This window comes from Stigmatopora argus, chromosome 10 (assembly GCF_051989625.1).
Source record: "Stigmatopora argus isolate UIUO_Sarg chromosome 10, RoL_Sarg_1.0, whole genome shotgun sequence".
NCBI classification, from domain to species: Eukaryota; Metazoa; Chordata; class Actinopteri; order Syngnathiformes; family Syngnathidae; genus Stigmatopora; species Stigmatopora argus.
This window is the reverse complement of record NC_135396.1, coordinates 1,330,406-1,345,526: the sequence shown is the minus strand read 5'-3', so window position 1 is coordinate 1,345,526 and position 15,121 is coordinate 1,330,406. Positions and strand designations below refer to the sequence as shown.

Below are 15,121 nucleotides of genomic sequence, written 5' to 3'. Positions count from 1 at the left end.
TATGGGCAAGAGACAGACAGACCTAGTTCTCAGGGTAGTCGAGTGTTTTTGTCAGACGTGCGCTTACTTTCCAGCCTTTTTGTGCCTCTCTTTCCTCAGATGCCCAGCGAATATGAAGCCAATCCCGAGCTTGTCTTCTACCGCATCAGCCACCTCAACCACAGGCAGCAGTACTTGATCTGGGCCGCGGCCGTCACCACTGCGGGACGTGGAAACTTCAGCGATAAGGTCACCGTTGAACCTGCCGCTAAGGGTGAGTTCCCGCTGCGTGATTCCACGTTTGGATGTGAGATCTTGTGACACGTACAAATTGGAGTTGGGTGTAAAGCAGCGCTACACGGGAATTTATTCTCCAGGATTAGACGCTTTTTTTCCAGCCATACGGTGCTTGTTTTATTTTAGATACTAAAATCGAGGGAAAATTCTAGGCACGTAGAGTAGCTTTAAATAGAACACGCCGTATTTTTCGCACCATAAGTCGTACCAGCCCAACAATGCACAATGAAGAGGAAGAAAATGAGTCGCATTTATGGGAGGGCAATCTTGTATTTAACCAAAATAGAAAAACTGATTACATTAGGCTAAATAGGCATTTGTTAACATAACCGTTTTTCAGATAATTTTAGCAAAAACAAAAACAAAAACACAAACATAAGCTCTCGGTGGTCAGAGATTGAAAAAATACGCTTGATTATAATTCATTCATTCATTTTCTGAACCACGTTATTCCTCACTAGGGTGGTTGGGGGTGCTGGAGCCTATCCCAGCTCACTACTGGCCAGAGGCAGGGAACAACCTGAAGCTAGCCAATCGCAGGGCTCATACCTAAGGGCAATTTAGAATGTCCAATCAGCCTACCATGCATGTCTTTGGAATATGGGAGGAAACCGGAGTACCCGGAGAAAACCCACACAGGCCTGGGGAAAACATGCAAACTCCACACAGGTGGACCGACCTGGATTTGAACCCAAGTCCCCCATTGTGAGCCCACAAAGAGCTAACCACTCAAGCCACCGAGCCTCGCACTTGAATATTAGTCAATGAAAAAAAATCCGATGTATATTCTGGAATATACGGCACATAAAAGGCAGAACAAAAAAAATACATAACAATCAAGTCATCTTTTGTCAAAAACCAAGTATATTACTCATACCCTCCCATTTATTTTCTCCACTTAGCCTCCCCTCGCTATCCGTTCCAGCCCATTTTCATGCAGCGTTGCAAGGTGCACTATTGATTCCCGGGGTCAGAGGTCACGGAATAAACTGCTTTCAGCCGAGGGAGGTGATTGAAGGGTGAATAACGCTAAGAGAAAATGCCATGACAGGAGAAGCCTTAACTGATATGTCGGACAACGAATAAGCCGGTTAAAATCGATAGGTGGTGCGTCCATTAGAAGGCGGGCAACAACAATTAAAAAAAATGCCTGTAATAAAGAAAAACAGTCTGTTTTCATTTTTTCCTGCTTGGCGTGAAGCAAGCACGGGCGGTTTGATGGGCAGCTGTAAATGGCACAGCATCCTCAGGCTTTCCCACTCAATACTTCATTCAACATGAACATAAGTGCACTAGAGTGCTAGCGTTAAGAATCCGGGCCACAGAAAGTAAGTGGGAGGGACGCCAAGGCCTCCAATTCAATGGAATTTTTACTCCATTATATCCTCTCAACTACCCGATGGTGCCGTGTTTTTTTTTCTGCCTGGCTTTGGTGCGAGCAGTCCGGGTTTGATTCCCTATGGCTGACTGGCAACCAGTCTAGGGTAGTTTTTCTCCAACCTTTTTTGAGCTGTGGCACACTTTTTGCATTGAAAAGGACACCGGTAATGTCATATTTTTAATGACTTTTCTCCAAAATATCACTTAAATCTCCTAATATTGCGCATAAAATAATGTTGTGCTCACACAGACTTAACATCGACAAAGGTTGATGCCTTAGAAAGCAAACAACTTCTGTTTCATCATTATTTATTTATTTACTTATTTATTACTTATTTATTTATGTCTAAAATGTCTTTTGCTGTGTCTGTATTCTCACACTTGCTACTGCAACAGTGAATTTCCTGAATACGGGATGATTTAAGTTATCTAATCTATCTGTTGGAGAAAAATAAGCAACAAAATGACTGTTTCACAATTTGAATCTTGTAACATATTAGATTAGAATTTTATTTCATCCTGTATTTGGGAAATTTCCTTGGTTGCATTAGCCAGACAGACACAAAAGACATTGTAGACCTAGTAAAAAAATGGTATAATCTATAATTTAACGTTCATGTTTTGATTTGAACCTTGTAATAGTTCAAGTTTAGTTTTATTCTCGTTATATTCATATATTTTTTTCTCTCTGAATATCACATTGTATAAGGAGGAGTTTGCATGTTCTTCCCAGGCTTCCGTGGGTTTTCTCCGGGTACTCCGGTTTCCTCCCACATCCCAAAAACATGCATGCTAGGCTAGCAGGTCCAACACTCTTAATTGCCTAACCCTAGCTATGATTGGTTGTCCTTTGTCTCCTCGTGCCACCGATTTAGGGCGGATTTGGTGCCTGCTAAGTGGGCTCCAGCACCCTCGTGAGGATAAGCGGTTCAGAAAATGAATGATTTAATATATCCCCTCTGCTCATTGACACTATAAACTATTGAAATTCTTGAATCACATCTAGACTGACGATTAGCCATCATGAAAAGTTATTTATTGCCTCATTTTTTCCCATTTTTTATTTTTTTTTAAATTTCTTTTTTAGCCCCTGCTAAGATCCTTTCATTTGGAGGCACAGTGACCACTCCATGGATGAAGGAGGTACGACTGCCCTGCAACGCCGTAGGAGAACCAACACCAACCACGAAATGGACCAAAGACAGGTTGGAAAACGGCCCTTAATCAAGTCTCCAATTCGAACTGCTGCCAAATCTGAATATTTTGTCCCGACTAGCGAGAACACGGCCATTCCCGTGTCTTTGGACGGCCAGCGTCTCATCATGGCCAATGGCACGTTGGTTCTGCGTGCGGTCAAAGCTGAAGATTCTGGTTACTACACCTGCACGGCCACCAACACGCTGGGCTTTGACACCATCATCGTCAATCTTTTAGTGCAAGGTGGCAAACCGATGGCTTCCGTTTTGCTTTTTTCCGAATGTGATTTGTGTTTTTGACGTTAATTCTTCCGTGTGTGTGTGTTTATGATGTTCAGTTCCTCCAGATCAGCCTCGTCTCACCGTGTCCACCACCTCCACTTCCTCCATCACTCTGGCCTGGATACCGGGAGATAATGGCGGAAGTTCAATTAGAGGTAATATATCTATTCTTTTATTATGATTTTTTTTTAAATACCAGATTAGATGTAAAATATTGAATGTTGCCAAAAGTTTTAGATTTCCCTGGTTTTCTTTTCTACCAGACTCAGATACTACATTATTAAGCTGTAAGAAATAATTTCACATTTTTACTTCTCTTTCCCGTCATATTCAAAAGAGAATTTAATTGCATGCTTTTATTGTTATTAGTATATTAGTATTATGAGATTTAAACCTTCACCATGACATACACCAAAGGGTGTCAGACTCGGGTTGGTTCGCGGGCCGCTTTAACGTCAACTTGATTTCACGTCGGCCGGACCATTTTAGATATAATATTCAGATTTTTTTTTAGAAATGGATTAAAAGAACTGGATTAAAAGCCGTGAATATTCAGTTTTTTATAGATCTGAAACAATGTTTATTTTAGCTTTTTTTAAATATATTTTTTAGATTTTACAAAATGATTTTTGAACTAAAAACACAGAAAAAATGGATTAAAAAATGACAATTATTGATTTAAAAGGGGGAAAATCAGGAAATTTAATATACATCTATACTCTTCATTTTAATTTGATCCTAAAACAGAAAGTCGGCACTCCTGATTTACTTTCTCGGGCCGCACAAAATGGTGCGGTGGGCCAGATTTGGCCCCCGGGCCGCCACTTTGACACATGAAACATACACAATTACAACAATAACAAACTAACAGTCAAATAAATAATAAATAATGACAATAAATAATTCATCAATAAATAAGTAGTCCACATAATAAGTAGTCAACAACATTAATAAGTAGGGAAGTGCACAAATAACAACACCAAATAAACAAATGAACAAATAAATAATAATAATTTCAAAAATAATCATTTTTAAAAATCAATAAATAAGCATCTTTCTCCTTTGAAAGGCTACTCTTAAATTCAATCTCATTATTTTTGCAGGCCTTTTTAAGTGAGTGTCTTGTGAATACTTTAATTAAATACCAAACCAAATGCATGTATAATAATAATAATAACAAATAATTCCTAAAAGACAGTTAGTTAACGCAGTTGGCTGTAGTCACTCTGTTTAAAAAAAAAAGAATATTGATTATCCTCATTAGCATAGATGCTCAGTAAGCAGTGCTCCCGGGGTGACGGTAACCTCGGAATAGTAGCTTGTCCTTCAAACTGATTGTACGGACGGACCGATACTCCCACCTAGTGGATGGAATTTGGATGCACTTTGGTTTTGGAGAAGCGCAGAATGCTCCGTTTGCGTTTGATTTGAAAGGAATGGCTTTTTCTTAGTTCACACCGCACCTTTTGTGTCCTCTGCGCGTAGGTTTTGTGCTGCAGTATTCCGTGGACAACACGGAGGAGTGGAAAGACGTCTTCATCAGCTCCTCCGAGCGCTCCTTCAAACTGGACAACCTGCGCTGCGGAACGTGGTACAAAGTCAAGCTGGCGGCCAAGAACAGCGTCGGAGCGGGACGCATCAGCGAGATCATCGAGGCCAAGACGCACGGCCGAGGTCAGACGCCAAAACCAATACACCAATAACCAACACACTAGTTTAAATCAAAAATAGTTCAATGGAAAACAACATGCTCATTAGGCACCTATGCACTTTTTGGGATAGCTATAGGCTAAAAAAAACTGGTTTTAGTGTCTCAGAATGAGGGAAAAAAACAGATATAAGTTGCCCCTGAGCCAAACTATGGAAAAAGTGTGACTTATAGTCCAGAAAGTACGGTATTGATCCAGACCTTTCAAATCTTCCTTAATATTTTCCAATGATACTTAAAGTGGTGTACTTCTCAATATTAACATGAATATATATTTTTCCTCTATTAAATCTAAAATTGAGCATCCATAAGTAATTCTTCTTACCTTCCAGAGCCCCAATTCAACAAGGACCAACCCGTGTTCACCCACATCAATTCCAGTCACGCCCGCCTCAACCTGGAGGGTTGGGCTAGCGGCGGCTGTCCAATCAGTGCTGTGACATTGGAGTTTCGCCCAAAAGGTAAATAATTTCAATTTTTGTTTTTGTTTTATTAAAATAAAAATTATAAAGTAAAAATTACAAAATCACCAAATCTCCAAATCACAAAATCTCCAAATCACAAAATCTCCAAATCACAAAATCTCCAAATCACAAAATCTCCAAATCACAAAATCTCCAAATCACAAAATCTCCAAATCACAAAATCTCCAAATCACAAAATCTCCAAATCACAAAATCTCCAAATCACAAAATCTCCAAATCACAAAATCTCCAAATCACAAAATCTCCAAATCACAAAATCTCCAAATCACAAAATCTCCAAATCACAAAATCTCCAAATCACAAAATCTCCAAATCACAAAATCTCCAAATCACAAAATCTCCAAATCACCAAATCTCCAAATCACAAAATCTCCAAATCACCAAATCTCCAATTCACCAAATCTCCAATTCACCAAATCTCCAATTCACCAAATCTCCAAATCACCAAATCTCCAAATCACCAAATCACCAAATCTCCAAATCACCAAATCTCCAAATCTCCAAATCTCCAAATCTCCAAATCTCCAAATCACCAAATCTCCAAATCTCCAAATCTCCAAATCTCCAAATCACCAAATCACAAAATCAAAAAAATTGAAAATACCAAAAGATTCCAACACATCAACAAGGCCTAGCTCTAGAGGTGACTGTGTAGTTCCCTTCAAAAAGAATGCTAAATTAGCCAAAGCACCTTCTCTCTTCATACCTGGAACTCAATACCAATTAACATATGTGAACTCCCGTCTCTGAACCTCTTGGCCACTCATTTTAAAGCCTTGCTGTTAAAATGCGATCACAACGCTATCTAAAATTGTGCTACATGTGTCTAGTGTGTCACCATTTATCTTATACCTACACAAGGGACAAAAGATGCAAATTAGCCCACGGCTACAATCTTACACATTTACATATATATGTTCATTAACATGAATATAAACATGTTCATTAATTTGTGCTGTCCCTTATCAACTAAATCAAACTCCCACTCCCAAAAAATGGGAACGATTTAATAAGGCTGTTGCTTCAGGTACGTGGTCTTGGCAGAACGTCCGCACCAACGCCACCGTCGGCGTCTTCCTGGCGGAGCTCCGCGAGGCCACCTGGTACGAGCTGAAGATGAAGGCCTGCAACAGCGCCGGCTGCGGCAACCAGAGCACCCAGTTTGCCACGCTGGATTACAACGGCAGTGAGTGGCAAATTGTCGGGACCGCTCGCGTCAAAGCGGCCACTGGAATTACCGTCTCTGCAGGCACCATCCCTCCCATCAAATCCCCCTTGGAGAAGAATGACGACGTGAAGAAGCTGTTTTCTATTGGCTGCCCCGTGATCCTGGTCACCCTTGGCGTGGCGCTGCTCTTTATCGTCCGCAAGAAACGGAAGGAAAAGAGGCTCAAGAGACTCCGAGGTGAGGAAACGCGGAAATTAGGACGAGCCGATGCATTGAATTGGAAGTGTGGTTTTGTTTTGTTTGTTTTTCGGTTGTTTCGTGTAAATTCCTGGCTGGCCATTGGCCCAAATGTTACTCTAGATACCACCTCAAAGAATACAGACAATCGGGGCCAACATTAACTCATAGCTTTTAAACTGGGAAGGTATAATTACGTTTCACTGCCAGTGATGGCGCTAGATGTCTATCATATGAAGTTAGAGGATTGGACGTCCGACGTCCTCAATGGCGGCCATTGAGTCCAAAAACATTACTGAAATAGAGCAAAATGCTCAGGAATATTTTTTATTTATTATTTTTTTCTAAGATTTGGGGGCAAAATCGTCTTTTATTTTCAAATAGTGCTGAATACCTTAAGAATTTTTTTCAAAATATTATTCTAGAATATTGTATAATAGAAAAATGAATGCATTGGTGTTGTTTCTGCACCTTAAAAAATCATGCAAGAAGTCAAACTTAGAAAAATATTTACCTTGAAATGTGTACGCTATATAAAAAACAGAAAGAATATTCTTATTTTTGAAATTTGGCACATTTCATTCATTCAATTCAATCTTTTTCTAGATGCCAAAAGCCTGGCTGAGATGCTGATCAGGTAAGTTCATCTCTCCTCATCTCATTCTGACCCGAACGTTTGGTCAAATCCCGAATGTTTGCCCGTCTGTGTGTGCTTTGGAGCAGTAAAAACAACCGAAGCTTTGACACCCCAGTGAAGGGGCCCCCTCAGGGCCCACGCTTGCACATCGACATCCCCCGAGTGCAGCTGCTGATCGAAGACAAAGAGGGCATCAAGCAGATCGGTGAGAAGAAGACAGAGCCTTGTTGTATTCTCGTCAGTCCAAAAAAAATCCAGACAAGAGCGTCTTATCTGGGCTCTTTCCTGCCTCCGCCACAGGCGAGGACAAGGCCACCCTACCTGTGACGGACACGGAGTTCAATCAGACGGGGAACCCGCAGAGCTTCTGCGCAGGTGTGTCCGTTCACCACCCTGCTCTCATCCAGAACACTGGTCCTTTGATTGACATGTCAGACATCAGACCAGGAACCAGTAAGTCATCCTTCTCACCATCTGAGACAAACTTTAACCGAAGCACCGAAAGCGTATTTAAAGTTTCCCTACGTCCCCACGTGTCTTCCTGGTTTGTTGAACCCCCACCGGACGGCGTCTGTTTTTTTTTTTTGCTAAGGTGGCTTCCTTGTGTCAAACGAACTCTGCGTTTATCCGCCAGACCCGGTTTCCAGGAAGAGCGTCAAATCCACCCACAGCATCAGGAACCGCTACTCCAGTCAGTGGACTCTGACCAAGTGTCAGGCGTCCACGCCGGCTCGCGTCCTGGCCTCGGATTGGCGGACGGTCAGCTCGCAACACGGGATCACCGTGACCGAGAGCGACAGCTACAGCGCTAGCCTCTCGCAGGACACGGGTCAGTAACGTAACGCAGTCGCCGCATGACACTAAATCAAGGGTGTCAGACTCGGGTTGGTTCGCGGGCCGCGTTAACATCAACTCGATTTCATGTGGGCCGGACCATTTTAGATATCATTTTTAGATTTTTTTTATAAATGGATTAAATGAACTGGATCAAATCCCTGAATATTCAGTTTTTTATAGATCTAAAACAATGTTTATTTGAGCTTAAGGGAAAATGTCTTTGAATCATTATGTTCCATATTAAAGTGGAAAATAGAAAGTATTTTTATATATTTTTAGATTTTAGAAAATGATTTTTGAACTAAAAACTCCATAGTATTGGAAAATGTCTTTTAATCATTTTTATTTCAAATGGAAACAAAATATTTTTATTAAGTGGAAAATGGAATATTATTTGTATATTTATTTTTAGATTTTACAAAATGCTTTTTGAACTAAAAACACATAAGAAAACAATGATTGATTTTAAAAAGGGGGAAATCAGGAAATGTGATGTACATCTATCATCATTTGAATTTGATCCTAAAATAGAAACTCGTGATTTACTTTCTCGGGCCACACAAAAAGATGCAGCAGGCCAGATTTGGCCCCCGGGCCGCCACTTTGACACCTGTGGGCCTTAAAGCATGTTTATTAGCAGTCGGCGATGACGTTTTTGTCTGCTACTAGCGACTAAAACAATCCAGATTAGAGCCTAAATGAGATTGGTTTTACAAAAAATGTCCTTAAAAAAATCCTGTACAAAAGTTGTTATACACCGTACTCAATTTGAAATGATCCAAAAATGTATTTAAAAAAAAAATAATGCAGCATTGTTCACATCAGGAGTGCTCAATACGTCCAGTCCACCACTAAGGTACTATTGGTGGGTAGCATGACAGTGAAACTTGATCCAAGGATTGTATTTATAGTCAAATGTTATATGGGACTTTAAAAGTTTGAGCACCCCTGGCTTACATTTTGCAGCAAATTGTTCACCGCCATGATGTTTCCTGTTGATAGATAAGGGGCGTAACAGCATGGTGTCGACGGAGAGCGCCTCGTCCACCTACGAGGAGTTGGCCAGGGCGTACGAGCACGCCAAGCTGGAGGAGCACCTCCAGCACGCCAAATTCGAGATCACCGAGTGCTTCATCTCGGACAGCTCGTCCGACCAGATGACCACGGGCACCAATGACAACGCCGACAGCATGACGTCCATGAGCACGCCCTCGGAGCCCGGCATCTGCCGCTTCACCGCCTCGCCGCCCAAGCCCCAGGACTACGATCGCGGCAAGAATGTAGCCGTTCCCATCCCGCACCGAGCCAAGAGTAAGTCTTTTGTATTTTTTTTTCCCTCCTATTATTTAAATCCATGATTTTTGTGTGACCCAACTTGGTTCAAATTACAAGGTGTTGCATTGACCATTTTACCTTAAGCTCTGAAATGGTAGGGCATTGTGAATTCAGTTCACAACAAGCAACAAATACTGAACATTTTTTGGAAAAATAACCCTTAGACATAGACCAGGTGTGGCAAACAAGCAAGACGCAAATAGCCAAAATTTGAAATTTTGAGAATCAAAGAGCCACACCTTATGTCAGAAATAGCATAAAAAATCCAATCTGCCAAATTATGTTTTAAATATCATTTATGAATTGTTTTTAATGGGCCCTGAAGAATTTGTGTGTGTTTTTAAGAGAGAAAACATAAACAGAAACATAAAACAAGGCAAAGAGCGCACAGTATGTACAAAATATGAGCGCCTCTCAGCTTGACTGTCTCGGTACATTGCTTGCTGACACGTTATATTTATTTAGTGACAAGGCTTAAAGCGTGACAATATTAGCCGTCGTCGACGATGACGTTTTATTCTGCTACCAGTTACCGAGACGCACTTTTTTACCCGTCCAAAAGTTGTTATATGGCAGACTCGGGTTGGTTCGTGGGCCACTTTAACGTCAACTTGATTTCACGTGGGCCGGACCATTTTAGATATAATATTTAGATATTTTTTTGCATAAATGGTTTAAAAGAACTGGATTAAAATCCCTGAATGTTCAGTTTTTTATAGATCTAAAACAATATGTATTTGATCTTTTTTTAAATATATTTTTCGATTTTACAAAATGATTTTTGAACTAAAAACACAGAAAAATGGATTAAAAATGACAACTATTGATGTAAAAGGGGGAAAATCAGGAAATTTAATATACATCTATACTCCTCATTTTAATTTAATCCTAAAACAGAAAGTCGGCACTCATGATTTACTTTCCCCGGGCCACACAAAATGATGCGGCGGGCCAGATTTGGCCCCCGGGCCGCCACTTTGACACATGTAGCGTACACGATTTGAAATGATACAAAAAATACGGGAAAACATATAAGTTGACTGCTTTGACTTGCTAGTCCGATTCTATCCCCCCTACCAAGATATTTCTATCCTTTCAACAGGCGACTACTGCAACATCCCCCTCTACATGAAGTCCGACCCTTTCTTCCGAAAGCAGTCGGACCACCACGACCCGTGTCCGGTGGTCCCGCCCCGCGAAGCCTCCATCCGCGGCCTGGCCCAGCGGGCGTACCACACCCAAGGCCGTCACGCCACTATGGATTCTGCCAAGCAGCAGGCGCTCACCATGGGCCACTCCGGCCTGGCCTCCTCCGGGGCGTCGGCGGGCGGGGCCTCCGCCGGCGGAGGAGGAGGAGGCGTGGCCACCGGCTCCACCCTCCCGCAGAGGACTCTCACCATGCCGGGCTCCTCGGCCACGGGGGCCCAGAGCGCGGCGGCCGCTGCCGCCGCCACCGCCGCCGCCGCGTCGTCGTCATCCTCCGGCGCCGCCGCCGCCGTGGGCGCCACGGCCTGCGCCGCCGCCGGCGTCTCGTCCTCCAAGATGGGAGGATCCAGAGACTCTCTTTTGGAGAGCAGCTCGTCGGGATTGGGCAGACTACAGAAGCAGAGAGAAGGCGCCGCGGGGGCTTACTCCAAGTCATACACGCTTGTGTAGCCCCATGCCGCGACTAGCTAGCTCCCAACGTTCGCGGTCAACGGCGGGGTGATGGAGACGCCGACCCGCGTCCGCAGGTGCCTGCGTTCCGCCGGGCCATCGTCACTGCAGTAAGGAGGAATTTGGGGGGTCTCCACGGCACATTTGCCCCTCTTTCTTGCTTTTCTTCCTCTCTCTTGTACGTCACCACTCGCCAAAATCCTTCCGATTTATTTCTCCTCTCTTCACGTTCCCACGTATGCACAGAATCTCCTCCCAGGGCGTTGCCTGAATTTCACGCCGGCGATGTTCTAGATGGACGGGAGCTCGTGGCGGCGTTTTTACCCAATTCCGTTCTGTTTTTCATGCAAGAAACATGTCTTTTCAGGCCTGGAGGAATTTTACATCTCACGTGAGGACCCTCATACCTGCGTGCGGGTGTATATGTGTAAATATATACAGTGCGGTATATGTGCACGTGCAGCAGGCACGCACGCAACAACGGTCCACATTTTTCAGTCAATGTATGTCGAACATCTACACGCTAAACCCGACGTGCATTTTGTACTTACCAAGCTGCAATTTGTCTTTTTAAGTAAGAATATTATTTGCAATTGAAAGAAGAGAAGGGCAAAGGGGGTCTACGACCAGTCTACGAGTAATGCTTACGGTTCTTCGGGGTGCCGCGACCATGATTCAGTGCGGTACTCATTCTTTTAACTCCTCCCACCAACGTCACACCCACATCGCGTCATTGTGAGAGCAAAATTGGAAAGCTGGGAATTTGTTACTTCACATTAATATTGAAATTAGGTAGAGGGAGATACACTGTAAAGAAAAAATATAGGAACATGTTGGCAGCTGTGGTTGTCAGATTTTTATTGTTATAGAAATAGATAAATCGTATAATACATGGGATAGTGTTTCAGTAACTGTTATTTTTTCCCCCTGTAAAGCATACTGGTAAAAATGTAATATTGTTATTTGTTTCAGGATTAAAACGTCACGTTTGTCATTCTCTAACACAGAATGAATCCACGTTGGAAAAGGGTAGAACGTCACCCCGACCCGGTTGGGTACACGCAAGTACTTTTTATAGCCTTGTCATATAGAACAGTTGAAACTTATTTTTAGGATTTAAATGAATAATTTTGACAGTTTTTCCAGTTTTTTTGTTAACAGTAAATTTCAGGTGACCACAGTTGCCAGCTTTGTATTTTTTATTTATTTATTTTTTACAGTGTGGGCTGTGTTCGGAATCATTTAGTGAGTTTGCCATTTTTCAAGTGCTGTTTGCGTCTAAATATATAGATTGGAAATACAGTAGAATATCTTTTTTTGCAATATTTATCCATTCAAGACATTCAATTGAACCGAAGTTGAACATACACTACTGTATCTCATCTCATTTTCTGAACCGCTAGGGTCGCAGGGGGTGCTGGAGCCTATCCCAGCTGACTTTGGGCCAGAGGTGGGGGACACCCTGAATTGCTGGTATAAAAAAAAATATTTTTATTTTTTCAAACTCCACTCGCCACAGGGAGAACAGACCTAGCATCGAACCCTCAACCCCAAAAATCTGAGGCCGACACGCTAACCAGCATTCCGCCATGTTTGAGCTATTCCTCCACTTTTAATTGATAGACCCCAATGAAATTTGGGTATATTTTATTAGATTAGATTAGATCTTTATTTCATCCTGTATTCGGGAAATTTCTTAGTTGCAATAGCAAGACAGACACAAGACATTGTAGACCTAGTTTTAAAAAAAGGAGCCACATGCAGTAAATCCACAAGGTGGGGACTTTCTGCAGACTGAGACTGAGGTTACCACACAGTCCCTCCTCAGTAGTCTGGAGGTTTTAAAATGGATGTGTACGCATCGAACCTTGTCATGAATGCTCTTTAACACGACTGTCAGCCTATCGTAGCACTCTAGTACTTTTTGTTCATTTTCTGGCGTGCCTAGTGTTACTCTTCAATTAGAATGACCAGCTTTACAGTAATCCCTCGAATATTGCGGCTTCAACTTTCCCGGCTTCACTACATCGCTGATTTTTTTTTTTTTTTTTTTCGTTCATAAAAATGTGAAAATCCACGCTGTCACTACTAGGCCTCACCACTGAAGTAAAAAATATATCTAAAGATTTTTTATTTATTTATTTAAATAGGGGTGACTCTACTTCGCAGTTTTTCGGTTATCGCGACCATGTCTGGTCTACATTAACCGCGATAATCGAGGGATAACTGTATTCCAAATCAATTCCAGTTAATTTAATTTGATCATTAATATATGTGAAGGGTAGACAGGGTAACACAATGTACCATTCGGGTAGTTGGAATGAGTGAATGATTCCGAGCACAGCTGTGGAGAGTTGACAAAAAATGAATTGAGTTAAGCTTTATGCATGGTGCTGCATCTTTTAATTTCATTGAAATTTTAGGTTTCTTCCCCACTTACTCTTCTGAAACCATCAAAATCCATCCCAAAAAAACAGCAAAAGAGTTGCTCTCAATGTTTTGCAATGAGCAAACGAACCAAACATCAGGGCTCTCGCAATAGAAAAAAAAGATATATGGTTGTTATGACAAAAGAAAATGTACATATATATTTCTATTCAAATATATAGCGAATATATGACTATTAAGAATAACTATTAAAGCCGTTCTAATTGAAAATATATTAAAACACGAGACAATCGTTGGGAGAAAGAAAGAGACGAAGCACAGTTCAATTTCGGTGTGAGATTGTGTTGCTAGGTAGAAAAGTAACAGTGTGTGGTGAGATTGGTGTTCCAAAAAAAATGAATGGAAACAAGTTCAAACAAGAGCACAGCCTACCGTGTTGGAGACGAAAAAAAAAGTCTACATACCCTTTTTGTGATGGAAAATGAAAAAAAAAAATACATCATTAACTCCTTCAGTGCCTTTAACGATGAAAGACGTCCGATTCGCTGGAAGTGGAACGCCTCCCAGTTGCAATGGATTGGACGTCAATGGCAGCGGATGAGTTCAATTGTGGGGTAAAACTAGCTTATCTTTATTATTTTTGTTCTTTTAATTCAGGGGTGTCAAAGTGGCGGCCCGGGGGCCAAATCTGGCCCGCCGCGTCATTTTGTGCGGCCCGAGAAAGTAAATCATGAGTGCCGACTTTCTGTTTTAGGATCAAATTAAAAGGAAGAGTATAGATGTATATTAAATTTCCTGATTTTCCCCCTTTTAAATCAATAATTGTCATTTTTTAATCCATTTTTTCTGTGTTTTTAGTTCAAAAATCATGTTGTAAAATCTAAAAAAATGTAAAAAAAAAAAAGCTAAAATAAACATTGTTTTAGATCTATAAAAAACGGAATATTCAGGGCTTTTAATCCAGTTGTTTTAATCCATTTATAAAAATAAAAAAATCTAATTATATCTAAAATGGTCCAGCCCACATAAAATCGAGTTGACGTTAATGCGGCCCGCGAACTAACCCAAGTCTGACACCCTTGTTTTAGTTGCTAAAATTGTGCTCTTTTTTAAATACAACAAAATCCTGACATGGTAACAAGGGTATATGGACTTTTTTTTATTATCTCCACTGTACAGTAGGTAAGAGAGCCTGTTGTAAAATGTCGTACTGTAACTTTAAGACGTGTGTTCACCAACTTGAAGCCACCAAACCCAACTAAACGACATTTTCCCCCCCATTTCTTCTTGTCCATCTTATGTACACACTCCATCAAAAGCATACTGTAAGGAATGACGACTTAAATGAAGTTTCAGTCTCGTAAAGAAATGTTTCACGTTTACTTTACGTTTTGTATTTGTGTTTTTCCCCCCATTGCTTGTTGTATTACATCGCGTAGATTAGTTGCACCAACTTTGTTCGAGCTTTTTCCATATAAAAGCAGACAAGCTTTTTATTGGACGGTGCTCAAATGTCATTATAAAACTCCAATTCTG

At 41.4% G+C, this 15,121-nt stretch overlaps 1 protein-coding gene across 2 annotated transcripts in view; it reads left to right on the top strand.

Annotated features, from left to right (window-relative positions):
* dscaml1 (Down syndrome cell adhesion molecule like 1) overlaps positions 1–12,918 on the top strand; it is a 97,576-nt gene extending 84,658 nt beyond the window's left edge. The window contains exons 22-35 of one of the 2 annotated variants that reach the window (XM_077611139.1): positions 100–253; positions 2,744–2,861; positions 2,933–3,096; positions 3,191–3,289; positions 4,620–4,808; positions 5,175–5,303; positions 6,355–6,513; positions 6,577–6,732; positions 7,339–7,369; positions 7,456–7,574; positions 7,670–7,822; positions 8,004–8,198; positions 9,209–9,517; positions 10,644–12,918. In XM_077611139.1, coding sequence (XP_077467265.1) covers positions 100–253; positions 2,744–2,861; positions 2,933–3,096; positions 3,191–3,289; positions 4,620–4,808; positions 5,175–5,303; positions 6,355–6,513; positions 6,577–6,732; positions 7,339–7,369; positions 7,456–7,574; positions 7,670–7,822; positions 8,004–8,198; positions 9,209–9,517; positions 10,644–11,197 — 2,529 coding nt within the window. In that variant the 3' untranslated portion in view covers positions 11,198–12,918. Of the gene's footprint in view, positions 1–99; positions 254–2,743; positions 2,862–2,932; positions 3,097–3,190; positions 3,290–4,619; positions 4,809–5,174; positions 5,304–6,354; positions 6,514–6,576; positions 6,733–7,338; positions 7,370–7,455; positions 7,575–7,669; positions 7,823–7,961; positions 8,199–9,208; positions 9,518–10,643 lie in introns of both variants that reach the window. The other variant, XM_077611138.1, reaches the window with a different exon arrangement.
* Positions 12,919–15,121: the final 2,203 nt, after the last annotated feature.